This window comes from Trichomycterus rosablanca, chromosome 7 (assembly GCF_030014385.1).
Source record: "Trichomycterus rosablanca isolate fTriRos1 chromosome 7, fTriRos1.hap1, whole genome shotgun sequence".
NCBI lineage: Eukaryota > Metazoa > Chordata > Actinopteri > Siluriformes > Trichomycteridae > Trichomycterus > Trichomycterus rosablanca.
In genome coordinates, this window is record NC_085994.1 from 4,601,256 (window position 1) to 4,623,613 (window position 22,358).

Here is a 22,358-nt window from a genome sequence, read left to right on the forward strand (position 1 = left end):
GCCATAACATTAAAACCACCTCCTTGTTTCTACACTCACTGTCCATTTTATCAGCTCCACTTACCATATAGAAGCATTTTGTAGTTCTACAATTACTGAGTGTAGTCCATCTGTTTCTCTGCATGCTTTGTTACCCCCTTTCACCCTGTTCTTCAATGGTCAGGACCCCCACAGGACCACTACAGAGCAGGTATTATTCAGGTGATGGATCATTCTCAGCACTGCAGTGACACTGACATGGCGTTGGTGTGTTAGTGTGTGTTGTGCTGGTATGAATGGATCAGACACAGAAGCGCTGCTGGAGTTTTTAAATACCGTATCCACTCTATTAGACACTCCTACCTAGTTGGTCCGCCTTGTAGATGTAAAGTCAGAGATGATCTCTCATCTATTGCTGCTGTTTGAGTTGGTCATCTTCTAGACCTTCATCAGTGGTCACAGGATGCTGCCCACGGGGCGCTGTTGGCTGGATATTTTTGGTTGGTGGACTATTCTCAGTCCAGCAGTGACAGTGAGGTGTTTAAAAACTCCACCGTTGCTGCTGTGTCTTATCATAGCAGCACAACACACACTAACACACCACCACCATGTCAGTGTCACTGCAGTGCTGAGAATGATCCACCACCCAAATAATACCTGCTCTGTAGTGGTCCTGTGGGGGTCCTGACCATTGAAGAACAGCATGAAAGGGGGCTAACAAAGCATGCAGAGAAACAGATGGACTACAGTCAGTAATTGTAGAACTACAAAGTGCTTCTATGGTAAGTGTTAATACTTTTGGCTTTATAGTGTATATAAGTTTCGAAAGGGTTACAAAGCCGTATTTAAGGCTTTAGAACTACATCAAACCACATTGGGAGCCTTCATCTTTAAATGCTGAAAACTCAGAACTGGTACATCTACTCAAGTGACCAGCCTGCAAAAAATCTCAGACCTTCAGCCTCAGCTAAGGTCATTATTCATAATATAAGAAAGCACATAATATAAGAAGTTAGCCAGGTGGAAACTAAAAACGTTATCTCCTCTGGCAATAAGAGATAAAAATAAATTGCACTCTCTTTATTGGCAAATTCTAGAGTAGAATGTTAAGTCAGCTGTCTATAAGATGAAGCTGAGGCGTTACTGGCTGATACGGCACGGCAATAATCCAAAATACAATAAACAGCAAAAAACAAACAGAAAAATCCTGACCTGAACCCAGTGAAAATGCACGAGCCAAAAAATTCTCTACAGCAATGTGAAAGATATGTCAAATTATAGAAATTATACAGTGCAATATCATTGCTGCCAAAACTGGTGCAAACAGTAGTTACAGTTGTGGCCAAAAATACTGGCACCCCTGCACTTCTGCCAAAAAATTGTTTGGTATTCGTATGTTCAAGTGCAAATGAGTTAGGCTTATGGAACATAAGCTGAATGTGCTACTTTCACAACAGATTTTTACTGTGTCTTATTTAAAATGAACATGTTAATTGAACTGTTGTGGTGTTTATTATCTTAAGATAATTAGTTGGCACAACTTTTGTTGTTTGTAATTTTTAGTATGTTAAACTCACATTTTTAAGTTTTTATACATATGAAAGATAAATTATCTGAACAAAAGCTAATTAGTTGGCACAACTATAGGTGATTTTCTTTAAAACTTAAACGTTTGAGTTGGCCTCAAAACTCCAAAATCCAGTGCAGTAAGTTGCCTTAAAATGTTGTTTTCTCAACTTTTACATTTTTACAGTGAACAAATTAAAGGAGCATCATATACTTGTAATGGTGACTTTGTGGGTAGCACTGTCACCTCACAGCAAGAAGGTCCTGAGTTTGCATGTTCTCCCTGTGTCTGCGTGGGTTTCCTCCGGGTGCTCCGGTTTCCTCCCACAGTCCAAGAAACATGCAGTCAGGGTAATTGGAGACACTGAATTGCCCTATAGGTAAATGTGTGTGTGTGTATGTGTGTCTGGACTGGCGCCCCATCCAGCGTGTTACTGTGTGCCTTGCGCCCTATGTGTGGCACCCCCCCCCCGGTGACCCTAAATGGATAAGCGGTTAACACAGTGAGTGAGTTTGTGTTGTTCCAATTTAAACAAAACAAGGATGAGAACACCAAAGCATTTGTAATTGAAACAGTTTACTGGGAGAAAAGGTGCATTTTCTGAAAGAAAGTTTCATTATTTTATACTAAATAATACAGGTGCTGAAAAGAATTCCTGTTTAGCATTATTATCTTTTGCATTGTATGTAATAATGTGCACCATATGTTTACAAACCAGCCAATGCTGCTTATAATTTTAAAAGGTTCAAGAAAGCCAACACTCACCGATAGGCAGAACCAGGAAGAATGGCAGCCAGCAGAGAACAAAGCAGCCGACCACAATGCCCAGGGTCTTCGCTGCCTTTTTTTCCCGGGAGAACTTAAGTAGGCGGATTGTAAAATGCGTACGGGTCCTCAGCGCCTCATCCTCTGCCAAAGTGGTGTTGCCTCTGTGGATCCGCAAAGTCACTGCTTCCGCATGGTTGGCCTTCTCTATCTTGTGACCCTTCCTAAGGCTGCGGGTCTCCCTCCGGGCCACCACATACACACGGCAGTACATGACCAGGATAACAACTAAAGGGAGGTAAAAGGAGCCCACTGCTGAGAAAATGGCATATCCAGGTTCCTCTGTGATCTTGCACACTGATTCATCCTCAGGTGCTGGCTCCTTCCAGCCAAACAGCGGTCCAATGGAGATAGTAATGGACAGAGCCCAAACCCCCATAAGTGCCAACAAGGCACGCTTTTTAGTCACAATGGATGGGTAGCGTAGTGGGTAACTAACTCCAATGTAGCGATCAACAGAGATCACACACAGGCTCATGATTGATGCGGTGCAGCAGAGCACGTCCATGGCTGCCCACACATCGCAAAAGGCTCGGCCAAAAACCCAGCGGCCCAGCATCTCAAAAATAGCAGAGAATGGAAGCACCGTGGAGCTCAGCAGCAGGTCGGCTACTGCCAAATTAACAATAAAGAAGTGTGTAACTGTCCGGAGGTGACGGTGGCAAGCTACAGACAGGATGACTAAAATGTTGCCCAGTACTCCAAATATGACAAAAACAGACAGAACAAAGCTCAGAACAATGGCTTTAGTGATGTTTAACTCAGTGATCAGTGCTTGGCTACAGTTGGTGCAGTTCTGAGTTCCAGGAGTCATGTTCTCCCCAAAGAACACAATCTGTTCACGATGCTCAGGCATTTGCTGATGGTCTGATGAATAAGCACACTTCACATATTCAGTTTGTTTTCTAACAGCAGCTTGCTGTCGATTGTCAATTTCAGTGATATACGTTGAGTTAACAGCTTTGTAAGTGCACTAGTCCATTCACACTTTGCTCTCCAGCTGACAGCTATTAAGAAGTGGATGAACATTAAGTCTGTTGTGGTCTTTAACCATGACAGATGATGTCTTGTATAGATGGTGCTTTAACAATTCAGACTTCTGTGGGGATACAGATTAGAAACGAACCATATTGTGCAACAGGAGCGCAGGCATTTAAGTTCAGTGTAGAATGGCAATGTTAGTAGTTTATACGTTTGTCTTGAGTGGTTTGACATTCTTCACAATCAGATGCAGCTGAGAATCTGAAAAAGCAAGAACATACAACAAAAGGGAAAGGAAATGTTTTCAATTTACTTTAGTTTATACGAGCACTATGTGGTATTTAAATTGTTTGCATCACTGGTAGACAAAGTAAAAAATACTTACAGATGCGTAATAAAATGATGGTAGGAGTTGAAAGTTACTTGTAGAAGACCGAGTCACTTTAAATCTCCATTAGTTTGGCCCAGCTCCAGCGTGAGGCTTTTACTCTGTAAATAGAAGAATGGCATTAAATTAATACCTCAAAGCACATGTAGAATAAAGTATAACAATATACAAAATAGTTAAGGTACTTTTAACTAGAAACTGTAAATGAATGTATTGTTTTCTGTATCTAAGTTATGTACATATATGCACCTCTAAATTTTGGTGGTTGATTTGGTTTGGTTGGATTTCGTTTGACCTTTATTAGCTTATTAGCGGTTATGCATGATAATGTAACCTAGATATAACAATCATAAAATATTTAACATTTGGCTACTATTCAATAGATTACAATATACTGATAAATTGTCAAAACTACAAAATCGTTTTTAATTCACTTTCGTTTATACGAGCACTATGTGGTATTTAAATTGTTTGCATCATTGGTGGACAAAGTGAAACATACCTACAGATGCGTAATAAAATGTTGATAGGAGTTGAAGAGTTACTTTTAGAAGACCGAGTCACTTTAAGTCTTCATTAGTTTGGCCCAGCTCCAGCGTGAGGCTTTTACTCTGTAAATAAAAAAATGGCATTAAGTTGTACCCTCAAAAAACATGTAGAATAAAGAATAACAATATAGGGTTATGGTACCTTAAACTAGAAACTGTAAATCAATATACAGTAGTACCTTGTAACTCAACTTCCCCTAAACTCCAAATCTTTGAAACTCGACACTTTTCGTCAAGAAATTTGTACCCTTAAACTCAACATGTGTGCGACCGCCGCTTTGTTCAGCACTCGGCTTGAGTGGTGCAGTAAAACGGCATCAAAGTGCGAATCTGAGATGAATCTGCATTTGTGTGAAATAACCATCAAATTCAGTCTGAAAGCTCCACATGTATCTGTGTTTATCTGGATTTTCCTCACTGTTTCACTTTTAAACTTGTGTTACAGCTCGGGGTTTTGAGACATTGTGAGAATCAGAATCAGCTGTTCCGAGAGTCTAAAACACTTATTGTTAGAAAAAAAAAAAGCTTAATGTGAATTAATGCATTAAAAGAACGACGCAGGAACACAGGAAACTTCTCTTAATTATTACTGCTCATAATAAGTTCTCTCATAATTAAGAAGCATAAGAAAACATTAAAGTAAAGCTAAAGTGCAGCTTTTATTGTATTTTTATATTAATTTTTAACTGTTTTTAATTGTATTTCAGTGTTTTATATTATACACCGATCAACCATAACCAGTTTCTACACTCACTGTCCATTTTATCTTTTCCACTTACCATATAGAAGCACTTTGTAGTTCTACAATTACTGACTGTAGTCCATCAGTTTCTCTACATACCTTTTTAGCCTGCTTTCACCCTGTTCTTCAATGGTCAGGACTCCCACAGGACCCCCACAGAGCAGGTATTATTTGGGTGGTGGATCATTCTCAGCACTGCAGTGACACTGACATGGTGGTGGTGTGTTAGTGTGTGTTGTGCTGGTATGAGTGGATCAGACACAGCAGCGCTGTTGGAGTTTTTAAACACCTCACTGTCCCTGCTGGACTAAGAATAGTCCACCAAACAAAAAACATCCAGCCAACAGCGCCCCGTGGGCAGTGTTCTGTGACCACTGATGAAGGTCTAGAAGATGACTAACTCAAACAGCAACAATAGATGAGAGATCGTCTCTGACTTTACATCTACAAGGTGGACCAACTAAGTAGAAGTGTCTAATAGAGTGGACAGTGAGTGGACACGGTATTTAAAAACTCCAGCAAATCCACACACTAACACACCACAGTCAGTGTCACTGCAGTGCTGGGAATCATCCACCACCTAAATAATACCTGCTCTGTGGTGGTCCTGTGCTTTCTTTTCCTACACAAAATCATTTAATCTTGTCTAACACAATGTTTACACATCTGATAAGTCAGGCTGGAATACATAAATCACATGTAGCACTGATGGAGCCACACAAATTGATTACAGATTTAGAGGAAATGCTGATTTGCAGGTGTAATTATGGATGGAATTGATCATAGATTGATAAAGAGAAAGTGTCTGGTGTTTAATGCATTTTTACTGGTACATTCCCCCCACCCCTCACCCCAATGGCATCCTTTTGTACCTTTGTCCTTTCTTGTAACAGCAATTTACTTCTGTGAATGTTTTGTTTTTCCTGCCACTTAATCTGATGTACGAACGCTGTCTTTTCAGTGTCCTTGCCAAAAATTCAAGGTCTGACATAGTTAGACAGATGAGGAAATTAATCTTCACAGCTTTGTTCATTGCCTGTCTAATCTTGTGAATGTCAAAGCAAATACAATCGCAACAATAAAAGCGATGACACTGAAGCATTCACTGCAAGAGGAATTCTCTCGACAGTTTAAGAATCATAGATGATACTTGCATAAATCCATTAGCATTTTCACGGTTAGATCATCCTCCTCTCGCTAGAACATTGTGATACTCCTCTCATTTATATTTCATTTTTGTCCTCGCATTCAAAATGATCAGAACAAATGTGTGCAGTGACCGTCTGATAAGATCTCAATCAGTTAACACGGCGGAAAATCCATGCAGGCTTAATGCATTTCTCAGATCATTTAATCACTCTGACTGTAATATTCATTAATTAGTATTTTATGTGAAAGTGATCTTCAGGTTCTCAGCCAACCATGTCTGGTAGGGCGTAAAATCATTAAATCACCCCCTGCATAAGCAGCTGGAAGGTGGCCTTTTAAAAGTGAGAGTTTGTGCTTTGCTTCATCATAAGTACACACCATGGCAGACTTAAATTACTGCAGTGCAATAAGAGGTGCCTGCGAATCCCAGAAGATAAATTGGTTTAGGAACTGTATGCATTTTAGTCATTATGGCGAAATGAAATCAGAGACAATCTATTTTTGGTGTGCAGTAATTAAACAGCACATATAAAGTTTTACAGAATTAGGTTCATTTTAAATTCATTTAGAAATCTGTCAGTTACAGCTGAATAATGAGTAACGTGTCTGTGTGGGTTTACTCTGGGAGCTCCAGTTTCCTCCCACAGTCCAAAGACGTGCAAGTGAAGTGAATTGGAGATTCACTGTGTTCATGACTGTGTTCAATGTAACCTTGTGAACTGATGAACTTTGTGTAATGAGTAACTACCGTTCCTGTCAACAAACAAACACTCAAACACTGTTCTTCAATGGTCAGGACCACCACAGAGCAGGTATTATTTGGGTGGTGGATCATTATCAGCACTGCAGTGACACTGACATGGTGGTGGTGTGTTAGTGTGTGTTGTGCTGGTATGAGTGGATCAGACACAGCAGCAACCACTCACTGTCCACTCTATTAGACACTCCTACCTAGTTGGTCCACCTTGTAGATGTAAAGTCAGAGACGATCGCTCATCTATTGCTGCTGTTTGAGTTGGTCATCTTCAAGACCTTCATCAGTGGTCACAGGACGCTGCCCACGGGACGCTGTTGGCTGGATATTTTTGGTTGGTGGACGATTCTCAGTCCAGCAGTGACAGTGAGGTGTTTAAAAACTCCAGCAGCGCTGCTGTGTCTGATCCACTCATACCAGCACAACACACACTAACACACCACCACCATGTCAGTGTCACTGTAGTGCTGAGAATGATCCACCACCTAAATAATACCTGCTCTGTAGTGGTCCTGTGGTGGTCCTGACCATTAAAGGACAGCATGAAAGGGGGCTAACAAAGCATGCAGAGAAACAGATGGACTACAGTCAGTAATTGTAGAACTACAAAGTGCTCCTATATGGTAAGTGGAGCTGATAAAATGGACAGTGAGTGTAGAAACAAGGAGGTGGTTTTAATGTTATGGCTGATCAGAGTATATAGTGCATGACGAGGAGAATCAGACAACAGCAATTACAGACTGTTGAGCAGCTGAAGTCTCGAATCAGTCAATAATGGAAAAAAATCCACTTGCAAAACTGCAATAAATAGTGTCCCAAGTTCCCAACTTATTCTTCTTCTTCTCCTGGGCCTTTGTCCCACTCGGTTGGGGGGTCAGCTCTTCGGCGGATCATGATCCGCGCATCGATTTGGCACAATTTTTACGCCGAATGCCCTTCCTGACGCGACCCTCCCTATTTTATCCGGGCTTGGGACCGGCACTACAATGCACTGGTTTGTACATCTAGCGGCTAGGTATCTATAGGACAATTCAGTGTTTCCAATTAGCCTGGTGGCATGTCTTTGGACTGTGGGAGGAAACCGGAGCACCCGGAGGAAACCCACGCCGACACGGGGAGAACATGCAAACTCCGCACAGAAAGGACCCGGACCTCCCCACCTGGGGATCGAACCCAGGACCCTCTTGTTGTGAGGCGACAGTGCTACCCACTAAGCCACCGTGCCGCCCAAGTTCCCAACTTATTAAAAACCCTAATTAATAAGAAAGGTGATGAAACACAGGAGTAAACATCCCTCTGTCTCAGATATAATAAAAAATATTTACAGAATAAAATGAAGTTGATTAGTGAAAACATGAGTGAATCACATTGTTCTTTTTTACTACATTTTACAACGTACCTACTTTTCTAGAAACTGGGTTTGTTTGTAGTCATTGTTTAGTCAAGTTTAATATTCAAGGAGACTAACATCCCTGATATTGTGTTAAATTTGCATACAATCATTTTTTCACAGTGATGAAAATGCCGTGACTCACGCTAGGTCTTTATATTCTGATGCCCGAGGCTTTCTGGAAATACTGCGCTTATTTATTTCCGGTGTATGTAAAGCTGAGAAAAAACAGCTGCCGAAGTCTCAGGATCATGTTCAAAGCTGTATTCATCTCTCTTTCTCTCACTTTTTTTCTCCCTCTCTCCTTTTCTGGTGTATATTTTCCTATCACTGAGCAGAGCATGACGTTTATGATTCATCACCAAACTGAGTAGGGGTTTTGCCCTGTCATGCCAGCTGTTTCTGAGCTCAGCTGACCAAATCTGACTTGTCTTAACTGTGTTTCGCTTTAGTTTCTGCCGGCTCAGTGGCTACCCAACAAGACGCAGTCGGTGCCTTTCCCCAATATGCTTAGCTTGGCATGCTTCGACAAAGCACTACAGCTGTTAGATGTTTTATTTCCTACATATAAAAAATTAATAAATCTAACAGTTTTTATATTTAGGCTGCTGTGATGACATGGCATGAGCTCTTTACATAGATGGCATTTTACATCATCCTACACATTCCTGTAAAGGAGACTGTCTCAATTTCTAGATGCCTCAGAATGCTGCCTACTGTGATGCCCTAATCTGACTGATATTCTGACCAAATAACGAAGGAGCATTGACGTAGCATTCATTGCGGTACTATTTTTCTCAAGAAGCAATTTGAAATATTTTCAAATATAATCAATTATCATTCAATTTGAATTATGGTGTTCAAGTGTAATTTACTTGCTATTTTGGGTTTGTCAGTGACAGTTGAACAGTTTTGGTTAACAAAGGGACGTGTTGCCACACGCTAACACACCAGAGCTGAGATTTAAAAAAACATCGTATCGAATCTCAGCTCTGCCATCCGGCTGGGCTGGGCGGCTGCATGAACAACGATTGGCTGTTGTCCACAGGGTAGGATGAGCCGGATAGAGACTCCTCATAACTGAGCGAATTACAAACTGTGCTGGCTGACTGATGGCGTCTGCACAGAGTCGAGGAATAATGCAGATCAGGGTGTAGCTCTCTGTGCACAAAGCTGATCCGCATATGAACTTGACTCGTGCAGGTGAAAAATGCAGTCGGCTACTGCACACGTGTCGGACGGGGGCGAGTGTCAGTTCACTCCCCTTAATCAGGGCGGGGGTCAGCAAAAGTAGAGAGAAAGCATAATGCAGGAGAAAATGCTTAAAAAAGGGACGTGTTAGCTGGTATGCTAGCGGATTGTGTTGCCCATTGGTTACACATACATACATACGTACATACATACAAACACACATACATACACCGATCAGCCATAACATTAAAAAACCACCTCCTTGTTTCTACACTCACTGTCCATGTTATCAGCTCCACTTACCATATATAAGCACTTTGTAGTTCTACAATTACTGACTGTAGTCCATCTATTTCTCTACATACTTTTTTTAACCTGCTTTCACCCTGTTCTTCAATGGTCAGGACTCTCACAGGACCACCACAGAGCAAGTATTATTTAGGTGGTTGATCATTCTCAGCACTGCAGTGACACTGACATGGTGGTGGTGTGTTAGTGTGTGTTGTGCTGGTATGAGTGGATCAGACGCAGCAGCACTGCTGGAGTTTTTAAATACCGTGTCCACTCACTGTCCACTCTATTAGACACTCCTGCCTACAGTAGTTGGTCCACCTTGTAGATGTAAAGTCAGAGACGATCGCTCATCTATTGCTGCTGTTTGAGTTTAAATGAAAGTTGAATGGCCTGAGGCTTACTAAACTAAAACTGTGAAGGTGTGCACAGCCGATGACGCAATTGCTATCTATCTACAGCATCTCCATAATTTACCTTATAAGATTAGAAGTCTGATAGAATCCTCTCTACTAAGGCAGCTGCCCAGGTAGGCGGCAGGGCAGCTCAATAGATCTTAAGGCAGACCTGTAGTTTTACCCTTACTCAAATTTGTCTATTGTGTTAAAATGGGCATTGTAGTTTCTAACTATAATCATCAGGGATCTGCAAACACTTGCCTCCAGTTACTGTCTGTTTTGAAGTGCTGCTACTGTTAGTATGGGTTTCATCCAGGTATTTCCTATCAGAAACACAAATGCCAATAAGTTGATGGACTGCTCTATACTTTGCTCATGGGTGTGAGTGAGTGGACGGTGTTTCTAAACAGGCCACTTATGTGCTGCAACAGGATAAAGTGGTTAACAAAAATGAGAAAAAGAATGAGGAGGCAAACATAACGGCCATGTCCTGCTTTGTGTGTGTCTGTGTGTCTGTGTGTGTCTGTGTGCAACAGGGAAAAATGCAACTTATTGCATACAATATAAGGGCACCCTTATAAGTAAAGTATTGGGACACCCATTGTAATTACTAAATGTATGTCTTTCAGCCACAACAACTGCTTACAGGTGTTATAAATCAAATATATAAAGGTTATTATATGCTTGAAACTTTGCAGCAACAGTTTAGGGAAGGCTTGTCCTGTTTCAGCGTTAACGTTCCCCCGTGCACAAAAGCAAGTCACTGATGTCTGTAAAGCTTATGGTCAGGTGTCCAAATACTTTTGGCCATATAAAGTAATTACAGCTTATCTTAAATGATCTAGAGTTTATTATGCTGATTGAATTTCACTGCTTTTACTTAAGCGAAGGTGGTAAAAATGGAATTTAAAGGAAAAATCAATACAACATCTCACAACAGCGGCTATAAAAATGCTGCCTCAACAGACTCATCAGTTTCTTTGTATTGCAGCTACAATGACTGCACTACATAAAAAACACTGCGTCAGTGTTTGGGGGGTAAAAATAATGTAATTTAGATATACACTGATCAGCCATAACATTAAAACCACCTCCTTGTTTCTACACTCACTGTCCATTTTATCAGCTCCACTTACCATATAGGAGCACTTTGTAGTTCTACAACTACTGAATGTAGTCCATCTGTGTCTCTGCATGCTTGGTTTAGCCTGCTTTCACCCTGTTCTTTAATGGTCAGGACCCCCACAGGACCACTACAGAGCAGGTATTATTTAGGTGGTGGATCATTCTCAGCACTGCAGTGACACCTACATGGTGGTGGTGGGTTAGTGTGTGTTGTGCTGGTATGAGTGGATCAGACACAGCAGCGCTGCTGGAGTTTTTAAATACCGTGTCCACTCACCATCCACTCTATTAGACACTCCTACCTAGTTGGTCCACCTTGTAGATGTAAAGTCAGAGATGATCGCTCATCTATTGCTGCTGTTTGAGTCGGTCATCTTCTAGACCTTCATCAGTGGTCACAGGACGCTGCCCAGGGTCAGCTAGCAGCATGAAATGTGCTAACCTTCATTCAAGCAGCTCGTCAGTTCGTCACTCGGGAAGAGATAATGGAATATAAAAAGTTTAAACCCCAAACTTTGCCTGGTTTACTTCAGTAGATGGAGAAATTAAAAGGTGGATATCAGGTGGATAAATCAGCATCCTAAAGCCCTCGATGGAATGAAGAAGTCATAAAGGCTTCTTGCGCAGATCTCCTATCACATGGGTGCACAGCGGCTCATTTTGCAGCCTATTTTTAATCTTTTAAGCACACTCTGAAATGGATGGCTGCCCTTTTCGACACAAACAGTGATTGCGATATGGGCAAAATGAGAATCGAGGAAGTGTCGAGCTATTGAATGTACCATGGTGAAACAATAAGATGAAACAGTGTGAATGAGCGTGTGTTTTTGCAGCGCTCTGAGATTTCTGCACATCAGACGGCAGACTAGCAGACAGTAAAGCCGTTTCTGATTCAGTGCTCGGCTCTACGGCTCTCTAGATAATTCTCTCCGTAAGTGAAAAAGACCGGGGTACACCTGATGATCCTGATGATGCATTTATCCTTTGCTGCAGGGTGCAAAGAGGGGTGTGTGTGTGTGTGTGTGTGTGTACATGTGTGTTAAAGACAGAGGGAATGTGACATGCATAATAGAAAAATTTTAGTGTTCCTTGCATTTCAATGTGCATTATGCAGAAAGCGCTGTGCCTCGCAACAATCCCTGCCATGTCATAAATTGTTTGCTTTCAGAAGCATGGATTAGCTCATAAGATCTGATTGCTGCCTAAGTCTGACGGCTGCAAAAGTCGTGCTCCAAAGACCATATTTAAAACCGAATATACAAAACAGATTGAGCATATAATGTAATGTTTCAGCATAACATTAATGCACACTACTATACATACACTGATCAGCTATAACATTAAAACCACCTCCTTGTTTCTACACTCACTGGCTGTTTTATCAGCTCCACTTACCATATAGAAGCACTTTGTAGTTCTACAATTACTGACTGTAGTCCATCTGTTTCTCTACATACTTTTTTACCCCCCTTCATCCTGTTCTTCAATGGTCAGGACCCCCACAGGACCACTACAGAGCTGACATGGTGGTGGTGTGTTAGTGTGTGTTGTGCTGGTATGAGTGGATCAGACACAGCAGCGCTGCTGGAGTTTTAAAACACCTCACTGTCACTGCTGGACTGAGAATGGGTCAGCAGCAATAGATGAGAGATCATCTCTGACTTTACATCTAAAAGGTGGACCAACTAGGTAGGAGTGTCTAATAGAGTGGACAGTGAGTGGACATGGTATTTAAAAACTCCAGCAGCACTGCTGTGTCTGATCCACTCATACCAGCACAACACACACTAACACACCACCACCATGTCAGTGTCACTGCAGTGCTGAGAATGATCCACCACCCAAATAATACCTGCTAAGTGTACTAAGTGTAGAAACAAGGAGGGGTTTTAATGTTATGGCTGATCAGTGTATATATTTTTAACATATTATAGCTTGAGTACAAATGAATACGAAGAGATTCATAGAAATGATTCTTATTAAGGGAATTATGAGGGGTTGGATGTCAAACAAACACATACAGTTCCATAAAACGTAAGAGCCATCATCTGTATTTGCCTAATTGTAACACTTAATTGTATTTAGCTCTTCAGACTAAATTTAATAAGATTTAAATAAAGCAAAATGCTGAATTTAAATGATCATTCTTTGCACTGAAGGGAAACAAGTAAATGTTCTCTTAGTTGTTCAATAAACCAATTACCTAAATGTAATTACTATTGGGTTTGCTTGGATTGGACCCGTTCAGGTTTAATTACTGCCAGCCCAGTTTGTTCTGCAAACAAATTGAAACCCAGAAAAGAAAAGTAAGAAAGTTATTAAAATACATTAGTCTTAAAGGGTGACAAAGTCAATTCTATAGCAATGGTGCTCTAGCTAAGCACAGTGAGGGTCATTTTCTCAGCAGGTTTAAAAGGTATGAAATAATGAGAACATGCAAAAATGGTATCCATGAGATGCAGGGAAAACTAGACTTGTCTTACATTTGCTAGAAACTAAAACATGGACCATTACACACTACAATCACCAAAACAGCCTTCTAGCATCTTAAAAATATATCCAGAATCAAGGGTCTGGTGTCCCAACAAGATCTAGAGAGGCTCAACCATGCTTTTATCTCCAGTAGGGTAAACTACTGTTTGTTTGTTTGTTTGTTTATTAGGATTTTAACGTCATGTTTCACACTTTTGGTTACGTTTATGACAGGAAACGGTCGTTACTCATTACACAAGATTAAGTTCTCAAGGTTATATCGAACAGTCTTGGACAATTTAGTGTCTCCAGTTCACCTCAATTGCATGTCTTTGGACTGTGGGAGGACACCGGAGCATCCAGGGGAAACCCACGCAGACACGGGGAGAACATGCAAACTCCACACAGAAAGGACCTAGACCGCCCCACCTGGGGATCCAACCCAGGACCTTCTTGCTGTGAGGCGACAGTGCTACCCACTTAGCCACCGTGCCGCCCGTGGACTACTGTAATGGTCTCGTAACTGGACTTCCCAAAAAGACCATTAAACAGTTAGAGCTCGTTCAGAACGCTGCTGCTAGAGTTTTGAACAGAGCACATCACTCCAGTTCTAAAATCTCTACACTGGCTTCTGGTTAGTAACAGAATAAAAGAGTAACAGAGTTTAAAGTGCTTCTACTAGTCTATAAATCACTGAACGGATTCGGCCCAGAATACAGCTCAGATATGTTTAGAGAATATAAACCCAGTACATCTCTTAGATCCATGGACTCAGGTCAGCTAGTCGAGCCCAGAGTCCAGACTGAACATGGTGTTACGCTGTTACGCTGCATTTAACTGGAACAGACTGCCAGGAGATATTAGATGTGCCTCAAATGTAGAAATGTTTAAATCCATGTTCAGAACTTTTCTCTTTTCTTGTGCCTATGATTGAGCTCTAAATGTTTGCACTCTGTTAGTACTACTCTTTAGCCTCAATGTTTTAAAATCTTTATTATAAAACGGATAGTTCCGGTCCTAAAATCTTATTGGCTGAGCCGCGTTCGAAGCCGTTGTAAAATCCCGATATACGCACACCTATGACCACCTCATATCATTCCATATTAATACGCCACTGAAAAGAAAAAGTGAATGTTATGTTGGCCATCATGTTGCCTAGCAACACTGTTAACGAACTACCTGGGGTCGCGGAAGAATGCTTTTTGTAAGTGTTTTTGTAAATAAAAACATTTATAAATTGAACATTGTTGTATTTAATTATATTTTATATATAATTTGACCGCCGTTTTATAAAAGCAATAAGCCACTCCAGACTGTGCGTTACTGCCATGATTTTATCACGGGGAAAGACAACTTTCCCCGTGATAAAATTGCAGTAACACATGGTCTCTCGTGGCTTATTGCTTTATTTTAAAATCTGTATTTTTATGTTTCATGAACTCATATTGCACTTTTTATAAGCTATTTTACTATATTTTCAGTTTTTCATGTTCTTAATTTGTTAAAGCACTTTATCCATCGTTTTAATATCATGTTCTTTTAATTGTAACTAAATGTTTGCAAAAAGTCTTTCTGAGGTTCTAGATCTCAGGAATGTTTTCATTAGGGCTGGCACCGATCCGATACTCTGTATCAGTATCGGTCTGATATTGGCCCAAATCACTGGATCGGATATCGGAAGGAAAAAAACGTGTAATCCGATCCAATACTGTTGCTTAATGTAAATAACACTTAATGTAAATAACACTTAATGTAAATAACACATCATGTAAATAAGGCCATTGTTTGTGTGTAAAGCAAATAACACACGAAGATACGTTCCAATACAGCGCCGTTTATTACCAGCTCACTTTTGATGACATCATTAACATGTGCCACTGATCTACAACTCATCTGCAACAGCCATTCAGAAATTAAAACAAACTGATCTACTTCAACTTTTAGCATTTAAAAAAAGCATCTACTACTGCCACATCTAAACACACTGTTTAAACACAATAAATATTAGGGCTGCACGATATATCAGTTCAGCATCGTCATCGCGATGTGTGCATGCGCAATAGTCACATCGCAGGACATGCGATGACAATGCAATTTAAATCAAATACGTCATGCTACAACTTTTTTGCTGCTGGACACAAAACAAAAATTCACAACGTTCTCATTTTCCATGACATATCTACACCAGTGTGTTCGAAAACCTAGGGAGCTGCCTCACTGTTTTACTACCTACACAGGCAGCTGCCTCAGTAGAGAGGATTCTAATAAGTCATTGACTTACAGTATAAGGCAGGTTATTCGAACGCGCTACTTAGCGATTCCATCGGGTTTCGCGTTTAGCATCTTGCCATTAAAACCAATAGAATGAGGTGAGACAGCGCTAATATGTCAATATAACATCTCGATTAGTGTACAGTAAATGGTTACATTTGCTGACAAGCCCAAACTTGCAAATAAAAACACTCGTTAAAAATCGATAATTATTTATTTACGTTTGAAAATAACTTTGTCCGCACCGTCAGCCATGTTTATTTTTCTGTGAGAGAAGATGAATTCTGTGCCGCAATGAATTCTGGGATTGCCTTCATCACTAAGGACACTTCCGATTCTCACTCGTTCTTGAGTCAAAATAACATTGAAATATTATGCCTCAGAAGTGAGCTTAGTAAGGCATCTCGGATTTCGAACAGGTGTATAGCTGCTCTTTTGTTTGTATAGTTTTTTTTTAAATAATGTTTACTACTTGAAGAGGTTTTGATTGTGAATCAAAATATTAAATGACCCATTTTGTCAATCCTGTTAATTCCCTCATGTGATATTGAAGCTTTCTTAGTTTAATGCTCAGTTTCAACCGAGTACAAAGATGTAGCTTGTCATAATCCTTTGTATCTCTTCTAGGCACCATCTTTTTTCACAGATGAGCCCCTTATTTAGAGTAAGATACATGCATTATTAATATTATTTTTAATATCGCAATATATATTGCAGGGAAAAAAAACGCAATGTCAGTTTTTTCCAATATCGTGCAGCCCTAATAAATATCATCTACTACTGCCACATCTAAACACTGTTTAAGCAGAATATAAATCATCTACTACTGCCACATCTAAACACTGTTTAAACACAATATAAATCATCTACTACTGCCACATCTAAACACACTGTTTAAACACAATAAAAATCATCTACTACTGCCACATCTAAACACTGTTTAAACACAATATAAATCATCTACTACTGCCACATCTAAACACACTGTTTAAACACAATAAAAATCATCTACTACTGCCACATCTAAACATTGTTTAAACACAATATAAATCATCTACTACTGTCACATCTAACAACACTGTTTAATCACAATAACAATCATCTACTACTGCCACATCTAAACACTGTTTAAACACAATATAAATCATCTACTACTGCCACATCTAAACACTGTTTAAACACAATATAAATCATCTACTACTGCCACATCTACACACTGTTTAAACACAATAAAAATCATCTACTACTGTCACATCTAAACACTGTTTAAACACAATATAAATCATCTACTACTGTCACATCTAAACACTGTTTAAACACAATATAAATAATCTACTACTGTCACATCTAACAACACTGTTTAATAACAATAACAATCATCTACTACTGCCACATCTAAACACACTGTTTAAACACAATAAAAATCACTTTATAAATGATAAATCGCTCACCTGAGATAAAGAAAACCTATCTTGGAGATCTCTCACATCCTCAACGATGAATCCATTAGAGTTATGAAATAAAACAAATTACACCATTTCCCGTTTAGCCACAGACGTCCTCTTCAAAATCCAGCAGGTTTTTTAATAAGCGCGCTTTGGTTTTTAATCATCTAAAAACGTGACAGAACTTTAACGGAAAATCTCAACTCTGCGTCAATTCTAATTGGTCCATCGTGTTTGATTGACATCCACATCTTCCAATTGTAGACACTTTTGTTAAACGAGCCAAAAATGCTGCTAAATGTTCTGTGTGTAAAAGTGAAAATAAAAACAGCAGTTGTGTATAAGTGTGATGTTGTAGCTTCTGTATTTATTATTTAAGAATATTTGTTTCACAGTCTGAGCATTGTTATTTAGATAGCTAGTTTAACCATGGTGCATTGAGACGTGTATTATTACTGCTTAGTTGTTTGAGAGGAGAAATGATGGTATCGCATTGGTATCGGTATCGGCAGGTACTCAATTTGCAGTATCGGTATCGGACATAAAAAAGTGGTATCGAGCCAGCCCTAGTTTTAATGCTTTAAATTTTTTTTCCCTTATGTGAAGCACTTTAAATTGCCACTGTGTATGAAAGGTGCTATACAAATAAACTTGCCTTGCCTTACGAACACGTCAAACTGTAAATAAGTTTTCAGATAAAGTTGATGTGAACATGCAACAACAATCTCACCATAAGGTTGGCAATACCTTGATCATGAGTGTAACAACCATATTTGTGCCACTTGCACTCCTGCAGTGCTTTGGGCAGGATTTGACTATAATAGAAAATGATCCTTCTGGTATAAGTGTAAGCGCTGTGGGAACCAACCCAGTTCTCCCACACATCATAAAAAGCACCGTGCCTTCCCATTATCCGTACACATTATACATTTTAAAGCATGAATCTGAAAACCCTAATGTAAACTGCAGTCCATTGATTAAAAATCAATACTGCTTTATTATTCTTTATGTTATAATTCAATAATGATAATTTCATGATAACTATTTATGACATTTCAAACTCCTTGGTAGTTCAATCAGAATCAGAATCAGGCTTTATTGGCCAAGTGTGTTCACACATACAAGGAATTTGACATTGGTTACATGGAAGCTCGCAGTGCACACACAACACACAACTCACACTCTCTCTCACACAAACATTCATACCTGTAAACATGAGCATGTGCAATTTACATTATGGGTTATAAGGTGCAGTGATTCTTATGTGTAATACAGAAAATATATAAATAGGAAATGAGTAGTGAGTGTGAAAGACCAGCGTATAAATGATGTGTACGAGTGCATGCAGTAGCGTTTAGTCATGAGCAGGATGGAGTGTGGAAAAACACTAATCTTCATGTGAAATCTATGTGCTTATGCATACTAAGAATAGGTCTAGGTGATATGAGTGTATAGCTTCTTACTGTTTATTGTGTTATATCATTAGAACTCATCTTTAATCCAATGAGCAGAATTGTATTGATTAAACTGAGATGGTGTCCTTTTAAAGGCAGAATAAGGACTTCTACTTTAAAGCATACTATAGCAGAACACTAATACCTCATTAGGAACTATTTGGCATACTATTTAGTACTTGTGAATAGTACAGGGGAGTAGAAAATTAGCCCTGGAAATAAACCAATCAGATTATTATAGGCAGAGGACGCCTCTTGCTATAGTGCATGGGGTTTATGTAAAGGTTAGGGTGTTTTTATAGTGTAAACATGTTGGGAAAAACAGAAACTGGAAATATATTGGATACATTTACATAATATGTTAAACTAATTTAATATAGATATAAAACTGGAGTGAGACACGACAGGAAAATTCATTCTCATTTGAAATAGAAGTATAGTGCAGTAAGAATATTATTTTGCAATAACAACCTACAAGTACCTATACTGCAGAAATGTGCCATGGCATGATTATCCAGCTCAAATCATAAGTGGTATTTTAGTTTGTGGTCAATGTTGGATTTTAAACAAACCCTTGTATTTGCCTGCAGTGACCAATAAACAGCAAACAAAACGTGTGCATATATATATATATATATATATATATATATATATATATATATATATATATATATATATACACACACAATACAACTAATAAAACGCACCATTTTATTATTTAAAAATAAAAGCCACACCACAGGTTAGTGCTGATTCTGACCCGTCATTCCTCAACACATCAGGTTCCTCAGTGCGCAAACCAGTCAACGTTTCAATTCCTCTCATATCTGTTCCATTAGGTTTATTCAGTGTACAAAATACAGAAACATGTTCAAATACAAACATAATTCAGTCACTTACCTGCCATGTAAACGTGTGTGGAGGAGCGTCATTCTTCAGAGCCTGGATTTAAAGCAGCTGAAGGTAAACTGCAGCAGTGGACACGGTGTGTGCGCGCGCGCGCGTATACGAGTCTATAAAAGCGCTCCGTTCCCACCGAGACCAAGTTCACTCAAGTGCGCATAAGCCCAAGTTCCCCAGCTCGGACCTGGTGTGGTTGTGTTATTACAGTAAAGAAGGTAATAACTGAGAAAGCAAACGCTTCAGGACTCGGACGGTCCAGTGATTCTGTTCTCGCTCTCCTGTCTTTACTCCTCCTCTTTACGCGCTCGGGGATTGTTTACTTCAGGTTGCCAGATTAAACTGGACGTCAGTCAAGGTTTAAATCGGACAAACTCCCTATTTACTCGGCTCTGGGAAATAAACGAACTAAGTCATATATTCTGTTTAACTGCATTGTCCAGTCAGTCGTGACTGAAAATGTTCGAATGCGCAAAGCGTCCGGTCTGATTTCCTAACAGTTGCTTTTGGCCAGTCTTGTGTTTATCCTTCTCATTTTAACACACAGTGATTCAGAAAGGTAATGCCTTCCACTGCTTTGATGTACGTGTTAGTGTCTATAGGTTTCCAGTCGTTCATTTCCACTCGTGGTTCTGCATTGTCCTGGTCAGAGTCGCGATGCGGCTGGCCACTACATTAAGCCAGTCTATTTCAGGACCATATAAATTCACAAATCTGATTCATTTCTGCTTGTTTTTGAACGGTTTTGAATGGTTAAAATAGCAGAACCTTAAGCACAATCCACGTAAACAAATGAAGAACATGCCAAACTCTATAGGAAATCGTGTAGTGAGGCAAGTCTACTCAATCCGATGCGCCACAGTGTCACCTAGGGCTTGTACAAGGGTTTATTACATGTGGTAGTGCACTGGTTATTCTAGTGTCCAAGTGGGTTTTATCTGGGTAACTCTGATTGAAATGACCAACTGAAATTATGCCAGTTGGCAGATCAGAGCTGTTCTGCACATTTGGCAATATAAGCAACAGTCTAAAGTCCAAAATCTTACATCAGTCATTTATTTTCATAAATCAAATGAAATGATTGGTGAGGGTCGTGATACCCACACACTCACTTTATCACAGACATAAACCCAGAGGGCATTTAGCAGCCAATCCACCTTCTGCATGTTTTAGGGAGGAAACATTGATACGTGGCCAAAACACACACACAGACTCGGAACGCAATGTCAAAATTCTAACACAGACAGCAACCCTAAGCAAATGTTAAACCCAGGAGCCCTGGATAATATATCCACATGTTTTCCTCTAGGAGTGGTATGGTGGCCAGGGTCCTTTCTGTTTGGAGTTTGCATGTTCTCCCTGTGTCCCCATGAGTTTCCCCCATGTGTGTGTGTTTGTGTGTGTGTGTGTGTGTGTGTGTGTGTGTGTGTGTGTGTGTGTGTGTGTGTGTGAATGTGTGAGTGTTTGCCTGCGATGTACTGGCGACCTGTCCGGGGTGTCTCCTACCCTTCACTCAATAAATCGTACCCACTGCAACCCTGACCAGGATAAAGAGGTGGTACAACAGACAATGAATTAATGTTTTTCTTTGGCAGAATGATAGTGCATAGCTCTGGGGACCTAGGTTTGATCCTTACATCTGATTATTGCCAGTGGAGTTTGACATGTTCTCACCGTCCACATGGGTTTCCTCCTAGAAATCTGGTTTCATGCCAGTGGTGAACTTAGTGGTGGACCAGTCGTTTATTAGGCCACATATATGCAATTGTCTGGGACCCAAACATTGTAAGAGGCCAATATGTGGTGTTTATTTTTGTTTGTTTAAAACCTTAAATAAAATGCTTATAAATTGATTTGTATATTAATTTTCTCTAAATGTTTCATCCTGGTCAGGGTCAAAGTGAAACTGGATCAGAAACTGAACAGAGCACCAGTACATCAACATACTCTACACATTTAATACTAGGATCAAACCCAGATCTCTTTTAGTACTATTATTTTTGTACTGATGATATTAACATAATTTTTATGACTGTATTAAATTTATACATTTTAATTCTGCTTTTATAGTTATACATACTTCAAATATTAAAATTAAGTTTTAATTTGTATTTTATTTAATTTGAAATATATTGGGGGTGGCTCAGTGGGTAGCACTGTTGCCTCACAGCAAGAAGGTCCTGGGTTTGATCCCCAGGCGGGGCAGTCCAGGTCCTTTCTGTGTGGAGATGGCATGTTCTCCCCATGTCTGTGTGGGTTTCCTTTAGGAGCTCCGGTTTCTTCCTACAGTACAAAGACATGCGAGTGAGGTGAATTGGAGACAAAATTGTCCAAGACTGTGCTTGAAATTAAACTTGTGAACTGATTAATCTTGTGTAATAAGTAACTACCGTTCCTGTCACGAATGTAACCAAAGTGTAAAACATGACTTTAAAATAAATAAATAAATAAATAATAAATAAATAAATATATTGGATATGTGTAGTTA

General features: G+C 39.7%; 1 protein-coding gene across 1 annotated transcript in view; it reads right to left on the bottom strand.

Moving 5' to 3' along the window:
- Positions 1-19,934, bottom strand: part of adra1aa (adrenoceptor alpha 1Aa) — a 40,115-nt gene extending 20,181 nt beyond the window's left edge. Inside the window, exons 1-4 of the mRNA XM_062998279.1 lie at positions 19,871-19,934; positions 4,243-4,351; positions 3,738-3,841; positions 2,312-3,613 (exon numbers count right to left, since the gene is read on the bottom strand). Coding sequence (XP_062854349.1) covers positions 2,312-3,227 — 916 coding nt within the window. The 5' untranslated portion in view covers positions 3,228-3,613; positions 3,738-3,841; positions 4,243-4,351; positions 19,871-19,934. The remainder of the gene's footprint in view (positions 1-2,311; positions 3,614-3,737; positions 3,842-4,242; positions 4,352-19,870) is intronic.
- Between the last annotated feature and the right edge of the window lie 2,424 nt (positions 19,935-22,358).